The sequence below is a fragment of the Lissotriton vulgaris genome, chromosome 6, assembly GCF_964263255.1.
Source record: "Lissotriton vulgaris chromosome 6, aLisVul1.2, whole genome shotgun sequence".
Lineage (NCBI taxonomy): Eukaryota > Metazoa > Chordata > Amphibia > Caudata > Salamandridae > Lissotriton > Lissotriton vulgaris.
The window spans coordinates 1,863,572,271-1,863,594,310 of record NC_141694.1 but is presented as its reverse complement, the minus strand read 5'-3'; the positions used below and the strand labels follow the sequence as shown (position 1 = coordinate 1,863,594,310).

At 43.2% G+C, this 22,040-nt stretch overlaps 1 protein-coding gene across 1 annotated transcript in view; it reads left to right on the top strand.

The window, feature by feature from the left end:
• The window catches only part of LOC147709682 (uncharacterized), a 435,760-nt gene that overhangs the window by 76,725 nt on the left and 336,995 nt on the right, over positions 1–22,040 (top strand). Inside the window, exons 6-8 of the mRNA XM_086926069.1 lie at positions 1,799–1,945; positions 8,081–8,224; positions 8,803–8,952. Coding sequence (XP_086782195.1) covers positions 1,799–1,945; positions 8,081–8,224; positions 8,803–8,952 — 441 coding nt within the window. The remainder of the gene's footprint in view (positions 1–1,798; positions 1,946–8,080; positions 8,225–8,802; positions 8,953–22,040) is intronic.

The window sequence follows — 22,040 nt, the reverse complement described above, 5'->3', positions numbered from 1 at the left end:
CAGCAAATGCACATAGATGTTATCAAAGACGGCAAATGCAAAGTGAGATAAAATTATGTACCCAGAAGGTAACACCCTATTACAAAACTAAGGTTGTTGAGAAGCAAAAACTTTTGAAGCAGCTAGCGTCAACAAATATAGCATTGATCCAAGTGAAAGTTCAAAACTTCAAAAGGAGAAATATACTTGATCTAGAAAGTAAGTCAGTCTGGGAGCAGAAATATAGATTTATTTGGGTCTCGAGAGCCGTCGAACTGCAAAGGTAGACAGGGGCAGGTCTCTCCATCTAAAACCAGTTCCATGCAGTTAAACATACAATTCACAGCTTCTCATTGAGTAAGAACCAATACAAATCTGTGTTGCCGATGTACTAGTTGTCAGCCTCTTACTCACTGGTAACACAAGCCAGATTCTTCCATCATTGCTGCCTTCACAATATCTTTCAAAGGAGGAGTCACCTTCTCTACCTCCCATCATGTCAAGCCACTGGGAATCATTGTCCGGACAATTAATTGTAACAAACATGACCTTCACACAACAGAAAATACTTTTTAATGAGAAAACAGCGACTCTTGAACTAACTCATGGCATACATAAGTGATGGTTAGGCATGGTGGCAAGTTAACATTTTATTAAGCACAAATAAATGATGACTTTGCGTCATCACATGTATACGGATCTCCACCACATATAGGGCTCAATTAGGATATCGGGCGGATTGCCTCCGCCAGGGTGGTGGTGGCCCCCGCGACCCTGGCGGAGGCAATCCGCCCGACAACCACTCTCGTTTACCCCTACGCCATATTAGGATGGCGGAGGGGACAGCGGCGAACGGAAACACCGTCCGCCACTTTACCGCCGCGTATGTATATGGTGGCGGTGTCCAATGGACACCGCCAGCCATATTACAATGGCAAAATGTGTGGGCCTGCCGCCACGGAAAGGCATGCGGGGATTGCTGCGGGGGCCCCCTGCAGGGCCCCCAGGTTGGCGCCACTGTTGGGGGGCACATGGGGGTACCTATGGTACCCCCCCACATGTACATATGCTAAGCGGCAGGCACCGCGCGGTGCCTGCCGCTTTGCATGTCTGAATGCTGCAACTTATGTTTTGCATTGTGGCGGGCGGTGCAGAGAGCACCGCCGGCCACAATGTAAAACATATGGGATAAGCCAGCCACTGTGGCGGGCACATCCTAATACCCACAACGGGACCCCCGCCCTTATGGCGGGCGGTCCCGATCTCCGTTAGGGTGTCCGCCCGCCATCCTAATGGACCCCATAGTGTGCACCTAGGACTTGACCTGCCTCTAAGTTCACTAATGGCATTGTTTTTAAAAGAGAAGATGGAGGTAAAAGGGCTGGAGATGAATGACTTGTTTTATTAATATATACTTTGTTTTATGCTAGTCTTAAAATGCAGCACTTAAGATCACCCCTTTCCAATGGAAGTATTGTTCTCAACCTGAGGATGATAGTTCCTGAAGGAGAGTAGGAGATGCCTAGCACTCTCTTCCTGACAAACTCTATCAGTGTAAAATCAATATTCTTTCTTTAATATCTATGTATCTGAGGAGTTGTAGAAAAGTGATACAATATATAACATGTTAAGATATGTGTAACAATAGCCTGTTATTTTATACACCTGCACTGTGGAATGTTATGAAATGAATCAAAACATTTCTAATGATATTTAATAATGCCAATTACTTATTATTTTGTGATCTTGGCTCAACTGATGCCTTAGAGGGGCTGTGTTTCTGATTCATAATGGTAACAATGTTTGTGATGTGTTTGAGACACAGATCACCCGGGCAGTTGCCCCAACATATTGGCCAAGTGCAAGCTCCCGCTGCCTCCCCCAATGTGCCAGAGCGATGTCCACTGTTCGAAGAGCAAGAAGTGCTGCAACCTCTGCGGGAAGAAATGTCTAGATGCTGAGCAAGGTAGAGTATCCTCAACATCCTTACTTCATGGGGGTCAGGACTGAGTTTGCAAAAAAACCATCTCATTCCTTGGTTGCAGCCAACCTCTAATATTTCCATTACTTTGGTAATTGCGGTTTTACAGTAAGCAAGCACTATGGCTCAGAGGTTTTCATGGCTGAGAGAATCTGACTACAGATCAACAAGTTCAACCACAATGATGTCTCAACACATCTCCACTTTAGTTTATTCATTTTTCCAGTTGTGACAATGGCAATCTACAGATATTCCACTTAAGCCACTTTAATTGAACAGCATGTTTTTGTTCACAGGCTGCATGACATAATCTGCAGACTTTGGGGAAGATTTACAAGAAAGTGACGCATCACTTTCCCTGCGCCACCCTGAGACACCTTTGCTTCACCATGGATGCGCCATATTTACAATACGCTGCACCATGGCGCAAGGATTGACAGATGCGTCAGAAATTCTGATGCATCTGTTTGTGCAAAAGTCACACATTGCAGGAGTTATGTCAGAAGCATGACGCAACTCCAGTAATGCATGTTAGGCCTATTCTGACTACACTGCGTCACTCCTTGCACCTGCTTCAAGCACGCGCAAGGTTTTGACGCAGTGGCATCCTAGAAGTGATGCAGTAAAATCTGGTAGATTTCACTGCGTCACTTCTACGAGGCTTTTTTGCATTGCAACGCCCACCCTGCATACATTATACCTGACGCAGGAATAATGTGACGCAGGGCTTTACAACGTGACGCATCTCCCTAGAGACATTGCGATTTAAATGGGCTGCATTTTTACGCTGCCACTGCATCACAAAAAGTGAGGCAATGGCGGCACAAAATAACGCAAGGGGCTTGTAAATCTGCCCCTTTGAACGGTTTCCTAATTTGAGATTGAATATCTACTAGTGAAGCTCAGGAGATGTTTTATCAGCTGGTGTCCTTAAAGTTTTGTAAGACCCCTGCATTCCAGTGTGTGTTTATGTTCCTGCAGAGCTTTTCTTGCTGGTTTTTGTGCCCCCTCACCTTCACGCCATTGGCGAACGACTCCTTTGTACGTCAGAGTTTGGTCTATAGTGCAATGACACATTGTGCAGGAACCAGCTAGTTTCCCTTCCCCAGGCCCATCAAAAGGTTTCCAGGTTCTATCTAATACACTGAGAGTAACAGATGTGAGTTGGTGCTCAGGACCACAGCATCAGGTCAGAGAGGTTCATCACACAGAACGTAAGCATATCCTTGAGGGCCCCTTGCCTATGTGGCTCCCTCGATGCTGGTGTTTGTCTCCTCAATCTTGCCCGTCAGGTCAAGGATTCTAACTTGCCCTCTGGTATACATTTTATACACTGTTCATACGGTGCCTTTTTCTAATTCCCGTTCCCAGTGTTAATGTTTTTTTGTCCTAGTCGTTTTTGTTATTTTTGATTTTCTAGATACATGGGTTCTGTGCATTTCCACACTTATTGGCTACGTTTCATCTCTAATGGTAACCAGTTAAAACATCTCTGGTATTGTTAACCACGTCACCACTTGAATATATTTAATTTTGAATATTCATTCAGTAGCTATTACATCGCTGGCACAGATAAGCCTAAAGGTGGCCAATGGTTTCTCTAGGAGGCTTCTAGCCGGTCTCTATTTGTGAACAGCTAGTTAAAGTGTTTTGTCACTAGCCAGAGATCGACTTGGCTCTTGCCAGCAAATGACAAGCAGACCAATTTGAAAAGAAAGTAAAAGACATTAGTGATGCTGTTCATCTTTATGGACCATCACTGGGTACCCGTAGCAGCACATGCCAACGGTTGCAGGGGCGGCTGTTGATATTACTGATAACTCTCTGTAAAATCAATAGATATGGCCCCAGCTGCTGTATGTGTTCTAGCACAGCACTGCAACAATACCAGCAGAAGCAAGGTGTGGAAGGGGTGGTGATGAATTACAAAGGTCTGTATTGCTCCTGCACATGGTGTTTGCCGGCCTACTGAATGCAGATCACCTTTGCCTTCTAGTCGGTAGAATCATTACTTGTAGAAACAGGATTTGTTTGATGTTGATTAATTGCAGTGTTTTGCACATTGATCCATCCACTTTGCTGGATGCAGCTTCCTTTGCTTATCAAGAGTTGGAATAATGCCTCTACCCATTTCTGGCACTAACAAGTTGGAGTCTCTCCAGCTCCTCTGTGGACAATTAATTGCCATGATATTCTTTCTGGGTGATGGCAATAGAGCAGATCAGAGGAGTTTAGGAGCTTGCGGCTCATCATAGAAACCTTCTTCCTAGCTCCATGTGAGGAGGAGTGGAGGCCTGCTGTCCTATGCCGGGCTATGTTTCTAGATGTGCACAGGATGACTTATTAATCGGTATGCATGGGCTGCACACAAGACATGCAGACTTCCGGCTGACCTCATCCTATCATTTCAACTTCAGAACGGCCACCTAGTGTATCAAAGAAGACGCCACTCTGTAAAACCCACACCGCTCTGATCATCAGTGGGGGTCGAGATGGGAAGGGGCTCACTGCAGTGTATGATCATCGGTGGGGATTGAAATGGTGAGGGGTTCACTGCAGAATCATTGTCTTCCCCCCTCTCTTTCTAAATGGCATGAGAGCTGTCACTAAGAACCTAGGTCAAGGTTGGCCATTGCCACATCCACACATTTTGTCTATCTGCTATTTATTGACATTCCTGGGTGTAGTCTATATGCACCTATTTATTTTATTTATTTCCCGGCGCCATAGCAGACTAGGTGCAGAATTAGAGTGGGAGTGAGTGGTTACTGGTCAATAGCCAGGTCTTAAGGGCTCTGCGACAGCGGGTGTAGACAGCTTCCTGGTGGATAGTAAGGGGAAGAGCATTCCGGAGGGTTGGGCCAAGATAAGAGAAAGATCTACCGCCCATCCTGGCGAGTTTGAACTTAGGCACCTTGAAATTGCCAAGCGTGGCCGACCTCAAAAGACGAGTGGGAACATAAGAGCAAACAAGGGATTGCAAATACTGAGGTGCCGTGCCAATTTTTATCTTAAACATGTAACTCAGGGCTTTGAACTTGATTCGGCTCTCCACCCTGAGCTAAAGTAAGTCGCGGAGAAACCCGGAGATGGATGAAGCTCTAGGAACTCTGCAAAGAAATCTTACTGCCGAGTTCTGTACCTACTGTAGACTACGGATCACAGCCTTGTTAGAGCCCAGGTACAGAATATTACCATAGTCCAGCCATGAGGTAATGAGGACATGAACTACTGTTTTTTGTGTAGAGGTAGGCAGCCTCCAGATGATCTTCCTGAGCCATTTTAGGATGGTAAAGCAAACCGCAGTAACATTGGTTGCTTGAAGGTGCATTATCAAGGCGTCATCGATGGTTATGCCCAAATTGCAGGCATGGCTGGAGGGTAGCGGGGGCACCCATCTCAGCTGGCCAGTGCAGAGGGCCCCAGAGATCTTTCCTCTTTCCCAGGATCAAAACCTCGGTTTTATCGTCTTTCTGCTTGAGGTAGTTGTTATTCATCTATTTTGCAATCTAACCGAGGCCCTGCTGAAGGAGAGATGGAGTACAGGTGTCAGTGTTAGAAAGAGAGTAGATGATCTGGGAGTCGTTGGCATACGTAAAGAGCGTCAGATCAGCTAGTTCCGCTATGTCAGCTAAAGGCATGACGTAAAGATTGAAAAGCAGTGGGCTTAGAATGGAGCCCGTAGGTACCCGGTAAGATGATGAGAGAGTGGTTGAGTAGGTTGTAGAGGAAAAGATTTGGAACGTGCAGTTGTCCATGCACTAAACTGAAAAGTGTTGGTGCTGATGTGTAAACTCCAACACGGAGGATGAGCCAACAACTTTGTGGTTGCAACTGGTGCCAGCATAAGGGTACAACTCTATTATGCTCTGGAACAAGTAGTTACGAGCTACTGTTCCTATGTACTTGCCAGGGTAATACTATTGGTTCTCTGAATCATCTAATATGGCAGGTGGTATCAGCTTCCCTTACAAAGCGGTAAATTAAATGAGCATTGTAGGTTATTGACATTTGTAAACACTGACTATTCTGTATGTGCTGTTGAGGTCAATATACCAGGATACACAGTGATAATCTTTTTGGTGAGTGTTGTATTTGTGTTAGTATCAATGTGTCTCAAAGATGAAGTGTGCTTTTGCGGAACAAAATAACAATAGCCCACAGCACCCAGACCATTATGCAAGCTACCAGCCTTAGGCAGCCATATAGCACATCGCAGTCCCTGTTATGGACAATGATCGACTGTCTGCCTGGCCCCAATAGGGTAGAAAGACCTCACCATGACCCGGTGGCTCATTGGTTGATAGACTTCAAGTGATGGGTTCCCACCAGCAGAGTGGGCTAAGGCTCATCCGTAGAACACCCGCGCCTTCTCTTATGTTATGACAGAGACACCATTCCCAAACACTAAATGATGCCTCCTCTAGTTACCTGCAGCTGGAATAGGGCAAAGCCTGTAACACAGTAAGATCTATGGGGGCCTCAATCTGCTGTAAGGTGAAGGGTAAATACATACACATTCAGGCTTCATCCAGGAATGTGGAGCATGACAAGGTGGCAGCTTCAGCTCTAGCCAAAACTGCTAGGATAATCACAGCCTACAATTTTGATGCTTAGGGGATCTCAAATAGATCTTATGTAAATGATATACTATTCCTGGCTCCTGCAGGGAATGACGACATCACACTGGTCATTTCCTGGAAGACTACTGTCGAGCAAGGAAGCGCCTGCAGGGAAACTTCAAAAGACAATATTAATTATTGGCTCAGACGTTGTGCGCGCTTAAGCCTAAACTTACCTGAGGCTCAGCCTATGTGGTTCTGAGGGTTTTAAGTGGCAATAAAGGGACTGTAGGAAAAAGCACTATACCCCTTCTACAGCATCAATAAATACTTAGGATACTGCATTCAGTGGTAATAGCTCCTGACAGCGTCATCTACCCAGACCTATGGAAAGCGGGAAAATTGATCCAAGTGTTTTATGCCAACCCCTGCTCCCTTCCCCCTACCCCCCTGACTAGGCACTAAAATGCCAAGTAGGCACATCCTCCATAGGATGACTGGGATGCTATCACAGTGCACTGACATCCCTCCGGAGTAGCATCCATGCCCAGCAGATCTGTAACTCTGTGAGCCATGGAAAGGAAGCAGAACACCTGGGGTCTCAGAGCAGGACCACAGCAAGCACTACAGGGTGCACAGGAAAACACTCCCGGGGACCAACCACCGCTCTTCATTGGACAAGCACAAGGACATGCTAATCAAATGCCATGCGCTAGAAATACTGGCCAACACAAGTCCAAGCACAAGCCAGAGATGGGAGAATTCGACGACAGTGGGACTTAGGAGAAGTAAAGACAGGGAGAACCTTCACCACACTGCTGCACCCACAAAGGCACTAGAAACACCTACAGTGCGTTTCCACATTATGCAAGAAAAGGAGGTCTTTGGTAGTCAATCCGAAAAAAAACCTTGCATCACCTTAAGAGATTTGACATAAACAGTAGAGAGAGAGAGGAAAAACATACCCAGGTCTGTGAACAAATAGATATTGGGCATAAAACATAAACTTCAAATCAGCCTGGAAGCTCAAAGTACCAATGCTGGACAGACTAATATGCAATGTGTTTTACATGTGTGCCCTGGCAGCAGTTGTCTTACTTGTAGTGTAAGTAACTAGCATTCTATTGTGCTGTGTGAATACAGTATGTACAGTTGAGGTCAGTGGGTCTGAATATATGGTGCGGATAAATACTTTGTGTGCCCCCCTCTATGTGCTGCATTATTGGTGTGCCAAGGTGTATAGTGATTTTACACAAATCATGAACTATATAGTGTGTTGCTGCTACAGCTCTGCCAGACGAAGTGTCGCTGGTACACATTATGTGCACTGTTGCATGGGTTGTTGGAGTCAGTTTGCCACATTTCGCAGTTCTGGCACATATGGCCTGTGCCTCCCTGCATCTGCTGTTGTTATTAGTGTGTTAAGGATTGCGATGTTTATAAACATGTTGACTTCTCTTTCACTGTAGGATATGAGTTCGTAAAATGTGTTTACCCTTACTAGTAGAGATATATTCCATGCTCTTGTCCATGATTTTCCTCTGTCTTTGTGCTACAGATCACACTGGCTTTTGCCCAGCATATAAACCGATGTTATGTGATGCAAAATACATCTCTGACTGCAATCGTGACTCTGGCTGCAAGACTGATGAAAAGTGCTGCAGTGTGGGCTGCAGACAGACCTGTGTGAAATCGATGAAAGGTAAGGCGCCATTGTGATGCCACAATGCCCCTTAGACCACCTGATGGGCTGTGCCCTGTGTTTCACCCCAAGGGAACAGGTCTTGATGAGCCCTGGTGACCAGGACCACCTTGTTAGGAACCTCCACTCATGTGAGTGTTCTAGGGAGCCAGTGTGACATAAAATAGAAACATTCAAAGATAGAACAGAGATAATTTGCAGAGTGATACACTCTTGTTAAAAGGGTACAAGGGCACAGGAAGATCCATACAGAATACAGATAAACAGCTGGGAAAAATAGCCTGTCTCAGTGCCTATCTTCTCTTTCACTGCTAAGGAGAATATGAGAGATGTGTTCACCAACAAAGCGCACAGATAAGCGGTTGTCTGAGCAAAGAGGGAAGTGATAGTAAGGAGTGAAGATCTGAAGAATCTGAAGAATAAGGAGTGGAGGAACTGCGGGACATGCAGAAACATGTCTCAATGCGTAGCATCGACAGTGCTGATAACTGAAGAAAACAAATTTCTACTTAAGGGTACAAATAAAATCCTATTGTATAACCAAATCAATGAGGCACGGTCTGCTCTTTGCATTTCAGAGAAACCTGGTGTTTGCCCCTTTATACCGATGGATGAACTATCAGAAAGCGTGTGTAATAAATGCAATGAGGACAAAGACTGCCCACAAAATGAAAAATGCTGTGCTGGGGGCAAAGGTAGTGAGTGCCGGAAACCCAACCAAGAAATTGGTAAGTGTTGTATCACTCAAACACTTGTTATTGCGACACAATAATAGTGTCCACACTTTCCATGCCCAAACATTAGTGTCGGATGCTATTTATTCTAATGTCTACGACGGTGGAATATCTTTGTCAAAGACAGAGAGATAGTTGAGCAGACAGCCATGCGTCTACTAGTAATGTAGTGTAGTTCCTATATTCCCAATAGGCTCTGCGCACTGGAATAACATATTCTACAGTTTAGAAGTAGGACCGAGGTCGACTAGGTCTCTATTGAATATATTAAACTTAATTGTGAGTGCCAGCTAGCTCATAGGCCCCTAGAAACTTTCTCGAATTCACAAGAAGGGATTAGTTTCTGACAACCGTATAAACATGACAACTTTGTTTCCCAAGAATAAGAAATCAATCTCTAGAGTCGCTGGAACAATAGATGGCTATGTTACTCAGTCAATCGTGCATGCTTCGTTTCACCAGAAGTGCTGAGAAATAGAGAGACAGGCGTTTTCAATAAAAGGGTATTTATTGAACAGTATTCTTTCTCAAGCTTAAGAAATGTACTGCTACAATTGTAATACTGGTTGTAAAATACAATGCGCACAGTATGAAGTGCATTATGAAATAATACTGTAAAAGCATGTATGGTTTCTAAGCCATAAAATACAAAACATGGATAAAATACATACAGTGATAAATAATGACTAAAAGTACTCAACTGGTGCTTCTAGAATACGCCTACCCCGGTGTACCTAACCTAGGTCTAGTACGAGGGAAGAAGTAAGGGGGATGTAGCTTAAGTTTAGTATTCTTTGTCAAGAATCTATTCCAAGAATTCTCTAAGGGCCTAATCAGCTCCGTACCTTGGTTAAGAATGAAGGAGGTCTTGTATCTCTCTCTCAGTATTCAATTTCCCAGCAACCCGCAAGGGTAACCTGGAAACACCGGAGCTGGATTTCTTGGCAAGAGAAAAGACAGCGTCTCTCTCAGTGCGTCAGCTGGAGGGTCCGCTTCCCTCGGCACTTGCTGCAACAGGTTGTTGGGCAAGTAGATAGTCGAACTGCTCCAAACCACTGTGTGTTTGTCTGGGCAAATGTGGGCAGATTTATACCTTGAAGGTGCCGAGTTTGACGTAAGGTTGGACATAATAACGTCATCAAAGCCTCAGTTTCTTGAAAACTCCTTGAGTTCTTGGATAAATCAATATTCAAGTAGGGGGAAGTTCTGACAGCTGAAGGCGGGTTTCTCCAAGAAATCGTTGTGGATTCTCGAAATTAGTGGAAGTAGTCATGCCGTATTTGGATTGCATAGGCTAAGTCTAAATATGGTTATGATTTCTATGCCTTTATAAGGATAGGGTGATTTATACCTATATATGGGCATGAATCGGTAAAATTACACTAGGGTCCTTTATTCATATACAACACCCACTCCACTTTAATATATTCAACATCACTAATTTGTAAGCAACTAAACATATTGAATGCATGTGTTTACAATCCCACCCCAAAATACATGAAAATGCACTTGAAATGGTTGCACACCAAAAATGAGCATTTCTACAGTATGTATTTAAGGAAATGATATCACTCTAAGCATAAAGTATGATATCTGAAATGCAAACTGAATGAATCATGTAATTACATTTATATGAAAGGCTCTTAAATACAAAAAAAAAAAAATCGAGACCATTCCATAGCAGAATATATAAACTGTTTCAGTTTCGAGGTAAAAGCCAAATATTGTCATTAGTATTCAAAAAGAATTTCTTGTTCTCTAAGAATAGTTCTACTTTAAGCAGATTACTTTGTGACAAAAGTTCAGTGTTTTGGTAGAGAAAAAAAAATTATATCGTTGAGGTGCATAGAGTTCCAAAGTTAGAAGTCTTGTTTTGAAAAATGAAGGCCGAATTTCAGAGTTCAGGGAACGCTGTGTGCTAATTTCAAACATTCTCGTTGTCGGGAGAAAAAATTAAATCATCTTGGCTGGAAAAGAAATCGTCTACCACAGTAGATGAAAGTGGAACTACTTCATCAAGTAGATAAAATGTGCGCAGATGAGAAGCAACGCTGTCAGCGCCAGGTGCCGCGTTAGCAATGTTTATATCAGATGGTACCTGTGTGCCTGTTGATCCTTGTATCTCACCCTCAGTTAGACCTACTGGTGAGACCTCAGTGAATGACGTCATCAGGATTGGTAGCAGTTGGGGACAACACTATGTATGAGTCGTTACCGGACCTAGCAAGGCGTCGAAATCCGATGGCAGTACTGATGGAAGTGTGAGACAAACGTCCAACACGTATTCTTCTCCGCAAAGCAGGCATCGTAGAACAGGTAAGATGCAATCTTGCCAGATTGGTCTGAATGAAAGGCACCAAGTGGTATTCAGATCTCTTAAACGAGCCAAGCCAAGAATCTGTGTAATCCTCTCACGATACCACATGGCTAGGAGGGCTTGTTCCATGGTAGTCTGGGTATTGCTGTTGACTGAACTTGCCATATCGGAGTAGAAGTAACAAAAATAGAATTCCTGCTCTGAGTCCCAAAATGAGAGGCATGCCGCCGAACACAGAGTGCAAGAAATTTGGAAAAATGCCGAGGACTGCTTAAAAAGGTGCTAACAGTCCCGAAAAAAATGTCTTAAATACATGTGCGATGCAGCTGGTATCGGACATGTTGAAGATTTGACCCAACATTTCTGCGAAATGTACAGGGCAGTTTGTTGATAATAATGCATATATCTCTGCAAAAGTCCTTGCAACTTGCAGATCATACGTTTCTCTGGACGAGGTCAGTGGCACCGTTTTTTGCAAAAGAATGGCTTTCATTTTGCTTAAAGTATCCATTCGTATGAAAGAGATATTCAGTGAAGGCCATAACGCCGTCTCCCTGTCAGTCTTGCTCTTGTAAATTGTAAATTGATACTTGTATAGCGCACTACTCACCCGCAAGGGTCTCAAGGCGCTTGTACGAATACCTCTGTGGAACCCATCCTGGCTTTCCCTGTGAGGCGTCCACTCCTGGGCACCCCCAAGGTGGAGGCCAGGCATCCTTAGCATTGTGGGGGGCATTGTGGAGATTAAGCAAGGTATTGCCCAGAGTTGCACTCCATGATTGAAATAGGCACTGAGGCGAGAATTATCAGGTCCGTGGAATTTTGAGCCCAAGACCCGCCGAGGCAGGGGATTGAACCCTTGTCCCGGGCTAGACCTCTGCATCAGGGTCTGCCGCTCTAACCATTGAGCCACACTTCTCCTTCTCTTCGGATACAATACTTGCATACAACAAGTGACCCTGTCTGACACACTAACTAGATACGCTCTTCCTGGCAACATGCCACAACAGCTGTGATCATTGAGCATAATGTAGCTGCCATTGGAAAGCTGCCTGAAAACTGGTTCTATCATCGCTGCTGGTGAACCGCGCAGGTGGCAAGAATAGTAATTCGAGAAACCTTCGCAGGATCTGTGTAAATTAATACCTTGACACAATAGTGTACCACTTAGTGAGTTCTTGCAATTGTTACCACTAAGAAATACCTCCTTTCCCCCACTCCAACATCTGTGTGTGTAAGGTAAATTCCAGGTTGACTTAAAGTATCATTTACCCAACCTTTCATACAGGCCTGCTGGTATATGTCTTAAGCAATATTGAAACTGGAAAATCGTCACTGGTATGGTGATGGTGCCATGTATTATCCATTCAATGACAGGTGTCTCGGAAACTGTCAATGGTAATTGTTCCAGTTTTTCAATGCTCAGCACCGTATAGTCTGCTCCTCTTTGTGCCAAAGAGATTTGTTTATCTGTAAGGTTGAATACAGCAAATAATGACGTTGTGTTAATTAGACACAATGGCACGTAGCCTGAACAGAGATTTTGTAACTTCCAGCCTAGCTGTATTATAGAACGTAATTAGGACTGGCCATGTTGTAACATTAGCAAATCCTGTTCTAATATATCAATCGCAGATGATACAATGCTGTCCAAAGAATAAATTCTGGAGGACAAAGTCGTTAACCCATTGTCCACTACAGAGAGAGTCTTCTCTAAAGTAATACGATCAATTTCTCGTATTTTTTCTGCAGTTTCCATTTGCGTTATTTTCCAAGCTTCATTGTAAGCAGAGTATATACCGGCATATATGAAACGTTTTTGACACTGTTTGCGAGGTCCAAGTAAGAAGTCTCGCAAATCAATGCCTTCTGTAAGTAAAGATAAGTGTTGTTTAATTTCTGGAAGTGTGGATTTGTGTAGCCATTCAAGGCATAGTTTTCCTACACTGTATGTTGTTACTATCCCTGGATGTTGTCTCTGGGAATACCTTGGATCTGGCCTGTTCGTTTTGAACCCATGTGTTTTGTTCAGGAATCTGTCTTGACAGTTATTAGTGTTTGTGGGCCAGATTAACCATTTTTTCCAATCAGGATTAGTTCTGTTGTCTTTTTAAAATATGGGATATGTCTACCTCCTCATCTGCAGTGTTATTACTGTCAGGTATGGGCTTTGGTATGGACGGTTTGTTTAAATCTTTTATCTTAACTAAGCCAAGGCAAGATGTTTGTTGAACAGTGTCATTCAAAAACATTATTTGTTCTGGGATGATGCAGGCTCTGAATAGGCTTCTAAACCTTGTACCTGCCAGTCTTTCGTGCCCCAGATAGTTTTTGTCTCAATGTTGTCTTTTCAAAATTCAAAACTTAATGTAGACAACTGAGCACAACAGTTTGCAGAATAGATTTGTTTAGTATTGGTCAACATGTTTTTCATTCCTTTCTTATTTACATTTTTGAAATAAAATGTTTCTGGATTTGTCACATTAAAACCTGAGAAGTATGGAAACTTTTCATAAAATGTTTTCTAGCTGCCTTTTGGCGGCATTGGACAATGTTCCCATTGATTATAAGTAAAAACATTTCTAGGGTTTGCAGATTTATGCAAATAGTGGTGACCATAATGATTAAAACAATACAATTGTTCATAATCTGATGAACCTTCCAAGTAGTCATGTTCTGTGAATTTCGCTGACATTTCTAGATCTGACATCATATTATTAATACTTTCAAAGTCCCAATCATCAGAAAATGTGCTGGATGAGACAAAGTCACTTAGAGAAATCTTAAACTGGTGTGTAAATTTCAGCATTTCCACTGGGCCATAAATGTCATAATCAGTAGCGTTAACAAGAATGTGGATACCGCTGCACTCTTTTGTTATCCAGATTTTCAAAAAACTGAAAATGGTTGTAGACTGTTTTCAGGTGCTCAGGGGGATCACCTCCTAGTCCATGAGGTGCAGTAGAGAAATGGAAAGGGAAAGCCTTACTCCGTGTAAGAACAAACACTGAGCACACTCGTGGCGTCTTGATGCGAAAATACAGTAATTAAAGATGAGTTGAGTCGCTGAGTAATTCAAGAAATTTGTGCTTTATTTGTATAGCATATTCCTTAGAGATCATCATCATAGTCCATCATATGATTAATTGGTCTTGAATGAACTTGCATCAATTATATACGTTCCAACGTGATTCAACATTAGCAAAGCGTGAGCATTATCACCTATGCATTTTGTGCATAGCACTTCATCAGGGGGAGTCTCTAGCCTCTAGCACAATTCACAGCAATTGTATTTATATGTGAGGAAATGGTCTTGCCCTTCTTTTCTGTATTTAGAGATATTTCATGTGTAATTTTTTCGCAAAATCGTTCAACTGATTTCATATGCAATAATTTTTGAATGATTACTATGCTTAAAAACGTACAGTGCCTATATTTTCATGTATTTCAAATACGCCATTTCAAATGCAATATGTATTTTGGGGTGGGTAGGAATACACACGCATCTTATTGCTTTAGTCTTTAGTAAATTTGATGGACATAAATTCGTGGAGTGGGTGTTGTGTTCTATCTAGGACCCCTATCAATATTGTGACCTCATGCCCCTATACGGCTATAATCAATAGGTATCCCTATAATGGCATGAACGATCAGAGCCATATTTCAGTAACTCGTCTCTGCAGCTCATTACAGTACATGACACAGCAGAAGCCACTTCCTTAGATTCCTACATAACACACCAAGTTCTTTCAACAGATAAAACCCCCAGCAACCTGGGAAAGCCCCGCTTGCTTTGTTTTGATTAGTAATAGAACTCTAATGAGCACTGTAAGAACGACCAGTTCTTAGTGACATCTTTATTGACGTCTTATGTCCAAAAACTTACGTCAAACAAGGCACCTTTCAGGTATAAATAATACCAACGTTGCCTTAAGCAAATGCGATGGTGGTGGTGAATACAGGAGCAGAACAGCTGTCCCTTGCAGAGCCCAGCAGATGCGAGAAGCCCACGGACGCTGCCCCTCCTCCTCCTTGACGTGCTGAGAAAGACGCTGTCTTTTCTCCTGCTGAGAAAATCCAGCTCCGGCGTTTCCAGCCTACCCTTGCGGGTGACTGGAATATCGAGTCCTGAGAGGAGATACCAGACCTCCAACATTCTATTCCAGAGGTACGGTGCTGACTAAACCCTTAGAGAGAATTCTTGAAGCAAACCCTTGGCAAAACCAACTTAACTTAAACTGTTACTTACTTACTCCCTCCCATGTATTAGGCTTAGGTCAGGTACACTGGGGTAGGCGTAGTTAGAAGCACCAGTTGAGGACGTTAGCCAAATGTATATATGAATGTATATATTTTACTAATTTTAACTATCACATGGCTAAGAAATCATATCAATGCGTTTACAGTATTATTTCGCAATACTCCTTTTACTGTACGCACTTTTTATAATAACAAGTCTTGCAATTGTGGCAATTAATTTCTCTTGCATGAGAAGAAAGACTGTTCAGTAAATAATACCTTTTATTGAAAACGCCCGTCTCTCTATTCTCTGCATCCTGGTGAAAGTAATTTTGCACAACTGACTGAGTGAAATAGCTGTCTATTGTTTCACATGACTCTAGAGATTGACTCTTATTCTGAGGAGCAAAGTTGTCATGTTAATGCGGTTGTTGGAAAACTGAATCCCTTCTTGTCTGAGCCAGGGAAGCTGATCACTTACTATTCAGTCAAAAAAGTTTCAAGTGACCTCTGAACTAGCTGGTACAAACCCAATTAAGTCTAACATAGTCAGTACGGACTAGAAGACTGCACTCCTACATCTACACTGCTGTTTATGTTATTCCAATGCGCAGGGCCTATAGGGAAAATAGGAACTACACCACATCCCCTCCCCACCGGGACTTCATTTGCATCTCGCGCCTCCTGCTTCGCGGGAGACGCTTTGCGGGAGACGCTTCGTGGGAAACTGTGAACAGCTCTGGGGATACCTGCAGTGGGAACAGGCACCAGGAGGCTCTGGGGATACCTGCAGTGGGAGCAGGCATTGGGTCTCGGTGTCCCAGCAGCGAACGGAGCCGCGAGCAGGAGCGGCAGCCCCTGTCCCCTGGGGTTATTTAGCCACATCCGGTGTCCCGCAACGCGGGACGGCGCCGGGCTAAGCCCGGGCAAAGGGCGGGCCATCTCCAGCCATCAAAGGCCAGAGGAGGCCGGGACGGGGCACCCCTCTTGGTACTGAACTAAGAAAGGAAGAAAAAAGACAAAAGGTACAGATACCCATTGACAATCCCCAGTTTCTTACAGGTCCTTCTCAAGCGTCACCATAGAGGAACTGTTGAACTATTTTGTGGTAGTTGATACTGATTCAGTCCTAACTCATATAAGCTATTACGCTATGACCTGCAAGGGGGGTACCAGAAATATTTCCCCCCAGAGTGACATGCTTAGGGGAACGATGGACTATTATATAAAGAGGGCAACATTTCCCATTGCCAGTGTACTAGGGAGAATAGAATGATCCCTAGCCATGGATAGTTCTCCCAGTATGTGTTCTCCTTCACAGACTGCTGATGCAGCTCCAGTTATATCACTACTGGAGGAACTAAACAAAATGTGTAAATCCACGTACGATCCTGTGGAATCAGGAAATGTGCAAACTAGTGCTTCTGTGTGTGCTATAGCTACGACTAGCCCTCGGTCCAGCAGTCAACTTCAACTAACTCAAAGTCTACAGGGCACTCCCCTTACAACACAACCAAAAGTAAACTCACAATCAGCAGTGTCCCCCAGGTCTTTTCTGCTAAAAGGAAGAGAGATGGGGTCAAACAAATGGGGAGTCAGGCCAAGCAAAAAAAACTAAACCCAAATCCCCCATTGTCCAACACTCCCAGCACTGCCACCTCAAAAGCACCTACCCAGGCTTCTTTATTGGCCTCGATCGAAAACATGATGAAGTCAATAATATCCCCGCTGATTGAAAAAATGACTACCTTAGCGGATAGGCTCACGGTTGTCGAGGAAGCAATTAATGCCAACTTGTTACTTATAAAAACTATACGAGGATCCTCCCTACCACAGCGTCCAGCCTACACAGAAATGCCTAAAACCACCACTCACAGTAAGACCACCCGTAAACAACTAGTAACCCCACATACCAAAACCTTAAACCTTTCGAAAGCTGCCACATCATTACGGAGTTCTTACCCTAGAGTAGGGCCAAACAAAGAAACAACATTACATAAGGGAACAGCCGTTAATCATGACAATAGGTCATATAAAACCAACCATCTACATTTGCCACCAGAGGCCGCTCCTATTGTGCGCGTCCTCTCGGGAGTACCAGAACTTACAAAGGGGAAACATGAAAGACATCAGGACCTAAGAAACAAGGTTGCGTTCTGGCTAACAAAAAATAGACCCCTGCCACCCAACATCGATGGTACCATACTAAGTGTTAGAAAGGTGGTCTGGCTAGGACCTCTTCCAAAAGATATTGCGGGCGATTTGGTACTTGTAAAATTCAAGAATAAATACGTCGTCCCATAACTCCAATCTTGGCAGCCACAAATAGGGGATGGCCCCATATCTACCTGGAGCCTAAGTGAATTCTACCCTAGAACATTATATGTCCTGTCTCAATGTCAATAGGCACAGAGAAACCACCTGATGGGCAGAAGTGGTCTTGTATCGAGTGGTCACATCAGCCCCACGTTTAATTAATTTGACCTATTTACTTGCTCTTCAATGATTAGCTGATTTATTCTATTGATTTAATCCCATTTTAACAGATGTTATTATTTTTTATGAAATTAAATGTATTGGTGTATATTTATGTACTGTTGTTGCTTTTATGATTTTTATATTGAAATCGAATAAAGCTAGTCAATCAATGGTGAGGAGAATCCTCATCCCATCCCACATGATTTTTATATAATGCCGGAGCCTGGGCCACTGCCCATTTTCTTGCATAAGTGTATTTTTTATGAATTGGAATGTGATTTGAGAAGGCTGGCATAATTATCTCTTCGCCATGTGGGCCCTCCCTGAGAAATTCAGTTGGCCAGTCTTTTTCAGCTAGAAGAACGTCATAACCCTTAGAGAGCTTTTCCCAAAAGAGAGCTTTTATTTTCCTAGTTATGTCCCCTTCTATACGGAGTGTTACAGCATATAATTTATGGGGTACTATTACCCTGGTGTCGGCAGTTTCCACTTTAATTATTTAATTTGTGTCCACTGTCTCCAGATGATCCATCAGGATCTTGCGAGCTATGGTCACTTTTACTGCGCTGTCTAGCATTGTCTGAGCCCACTCCCCATTCTTGAGTTGTGTCCTCAAGATCCTCGGCATGTCTGATCTTTACGCTTGCTACCTTCTTCTTAGTAAATTGAGTTTTCTTATTTTGTGGAACTTGCTCTTTGTGTTTGGACTTTACGCGTTCTTCCTTGTGTTCTGACCGTCCTCTTCTTTCCGATTTCTGTGAGGAAGTCTGAAAAGATCGAGAGGAACGTGTATCATTGTCTTGATATCTATCAGGTTTTCTCAAATTATCCCTATTCCTAAGGTTACATCTTTTTTCAGAGTGCTCCCGTTGGGGAGACCTCCTTCCCTGTTGTGGAGAGCTACCTCTGGACTGAGAGTGTTTCTCTCTAGGAAGAGTCTGTCTAATGTTCTCCCATTTCTGTTTAGGAGTAGTTAAATTATTTTTAATAAAAACTTTTTCAGGATTTTCAGTTAGTTGGGGTTTTACTGGTTTTCCCCCAAAACTATCTCTACCTAGTTCTTCATATGATTATTCAATAATTCTGGCAAGTTCAAAAGTTTGTTCTGTTATATCTGTTTCTTTAAATTTTGGGTGGATCGCCACTGATGCTGTTCCACCTTTTAAGTTGGCTAATAGTATAGCTGAAAGCTGTTTGAAATATTTCAGTAATTTAATACCTAGATTTAAGGCAGGTTCTGGACCGTATTAATTTTGAATCCCGTCTCAGGACTTCTGGTATTACCGCCATAGACTGAACACCGTGTGTTTTTGTGTATATTGAAGCAAAGACTGTACCCCAAGTGTCACAGTCCTCCACATGTGGTGCAATCCCCAGTGGTAAACAGATTGTCAGAATTCTGTTTTTTTTGTGAGGTGTACTATCAGGAAATACTGCCTCTATTTGAGTAATTGTTTGAGCTAACCAGAATGGAATCTGTTCCCGTTTTGCTGGTAATTTACCAATGACTGACTGTATAGTCTGTGGTGTAATTTTGTTTGTGTCCCCCTGATGAGGGGTGTGCTGTGGAATCTTTACAGCAGGTTTGACTGTTAAAGTCCGCATGACATATTGAACCAATTATCTGTGTATTTTAATTAACTGTTTTAGCTGAGCTAACAGTTCTTGACCTGTCATGTTTTCAATGTCAGAATGTGGTGTATAGCTGGCTAGTGACTAGGTAGACCATGTAGCTCCTGGTCTACCTAGTGGACCGAGCCTGGTCATGTGATTTTGATGTTGTAGGTCGCCATTAAACCAGAGCTGATTCTCTTGGTAAGTTAGTGGAATTTCCTCGAAAAGAACGTATTCCGCTGGAGGTTCCCCTGCTTTGTAGTAGTGGAACTCGTGTGTTACTGGATTTGCGTGTGGAAAAGTAATCCATGAATAGAATACCTCTGTCTGCTGATATTCATGTGCCTCTATCACAAATATTACTTTACCACCTCTTGATGATACCCCATTTTCTAGTACCTAGCGTTAAATTATCGCCTTACCAAATGTTGGGCGTCATGTAGTGTAGTTCCTATATTCCCAATAGGCTCTGCGCATTGGAATAACATATACTATAGTTTAGACGTAGGACTGAGGTCAACTAGGTCTCTATCGAATATATTAAACTTAATTGTGAGAACCAGCTAGCGCAGAGGTCACTAGAAACTTTCTCAAATTCACAAGAAGGGATTCGTTTTTGACAACTGTATAAACATGACAACTTTGTTTCCCAAGAATAAGAAATCAATCTCTAGTGTCGCAGAAACAATAGATTGCTATTTTACTCAGTCAATTGTGCATGCTTTGTTTCACCAGAATTGCTGAGAAATAGAGAGACAGGCGTTTTAAATAAAAGAGTAATTATTATTGAACAGTCTTCTTTCTCAAGCATAAGAAATGTACTGCTACAATTGTAATACTGGGTGTAAAATACAATGCGTACAGTATGAAGAGTATTATGAAATACTGTAAAAGCATGATATGCTTTATAAGCCATAAAATACATAAAATGGATAAAATATAAGCATGGGCCAGTTTTGCGAATCTGGCGTTCGCGAATTTGCGTATTTGCGGATTCGATGATTTTTTTTTTGTGTTCGCAAGGGTTTCTGCCAGTTCGCGAGGGTATTGTACCAGTTCGCAATTGCGAACTTACTTGTCGGCTCGCAACGGTCGTGACCACCCTCTGGTACATCACTGCCACCCTCTGTTTCATCACTGTAGATTATGGGGGGGAAAAGCAAGCACACCTGCCCTGCTTCATCTGACATGAATTAATTTCTGGTACATCACTGTAGATTATGGGGGGGAAAAGCAAGCACACCTGCCCTGCTTCAACTGACATGAATTAATTTGGGGTTGATTAATGTGTCACTGAATTTAAACTTCCTGTCCGGCACCTGCTTCCTTATCGGTAATTTGCTTTCTGTTGCAGTGCAATTTTTTTCCCCAGGACCTTTGTGGCCTACTTGTAGCTATTCTATGAGCCTGCTGTGAGGGTCAGAGCCGGGTCATAGAATAGTTGCAATTAGGCAACTGAACTCTGGAGGAGCCCCTCAGGGTGCACTACAGGGAATGGTTACTAATGATGAGTTTGAACTTTTGTACCTGCTGAGTGCTTTCAGTTTTGCAAAACTTGTTTTTCTGTGGGGCACATCCTTCCTTCCTCCCACCCCCTCCGCCCCCCAAAATGGACTCCTTGCAAAAAAAAAGTGCAGGCAAATGTCAGCCTGAGGAGTTATTCTGATAAAAATCATCATTTTCAGAAAGTTTATGCTGCTTGCTGGTGGATTTCTTGTGCAGAATTGCAAAATTTGTAATTTCGCGAGTGCGAGATTGTTGCTGCCCGCCGCATCTACTTGTTCGCAATTGCGAACTCTCGCGATGCATCGCCAAACTCCAGCGGGATCCCGCAGCAAGATCCAAAATGGCGCAGCACTCGCAAAAAACAACTCGGCAGACGCTGAATGACGGTAAGTGAACGCCGCACTCCGCAATATTGTATCACCAACCAAAAAAATCCGCTGCGTGCGAATTTGCGGATTTTTGGTAAATTCGCGAGAGTTCGCGGATTGCGAATTTACCGAAAATCCGCAAAATCCACGAGCGGAACGGATTTTCCGCCCATGCTTAATAAAATACATACAGTGATAAATAATGACTAAAAGTACTCAACTGGTGCTTCTAGAATACGCCTACCCTGATGTACCTAACCTAGGTCTAGTACAAGGGAAGAAGTAAGGGGGGGTGTAGCTTACGTTTAGTATTCTTTGCCTAGAATCTATTCCAAGAATTCTCTAAGGGTCTAATCAGCTCCGTACCTCGGTTCAGAATGAAGGAGGTCTTGTATCTCTCTCTCTGGACTCGATTTCCCAGCAACCCGCAAGGGTAACCTGGAAACACTGGAGCTGGATTTCTCGGCAAGAGAAAAGACAGCGTCTCTCTCAGTGCGTCAGCTGGAGGGTCGGCTTCCTTCGGCACTTGCTGCAGCAGGGCGTCGGACAAGTAGATAGTC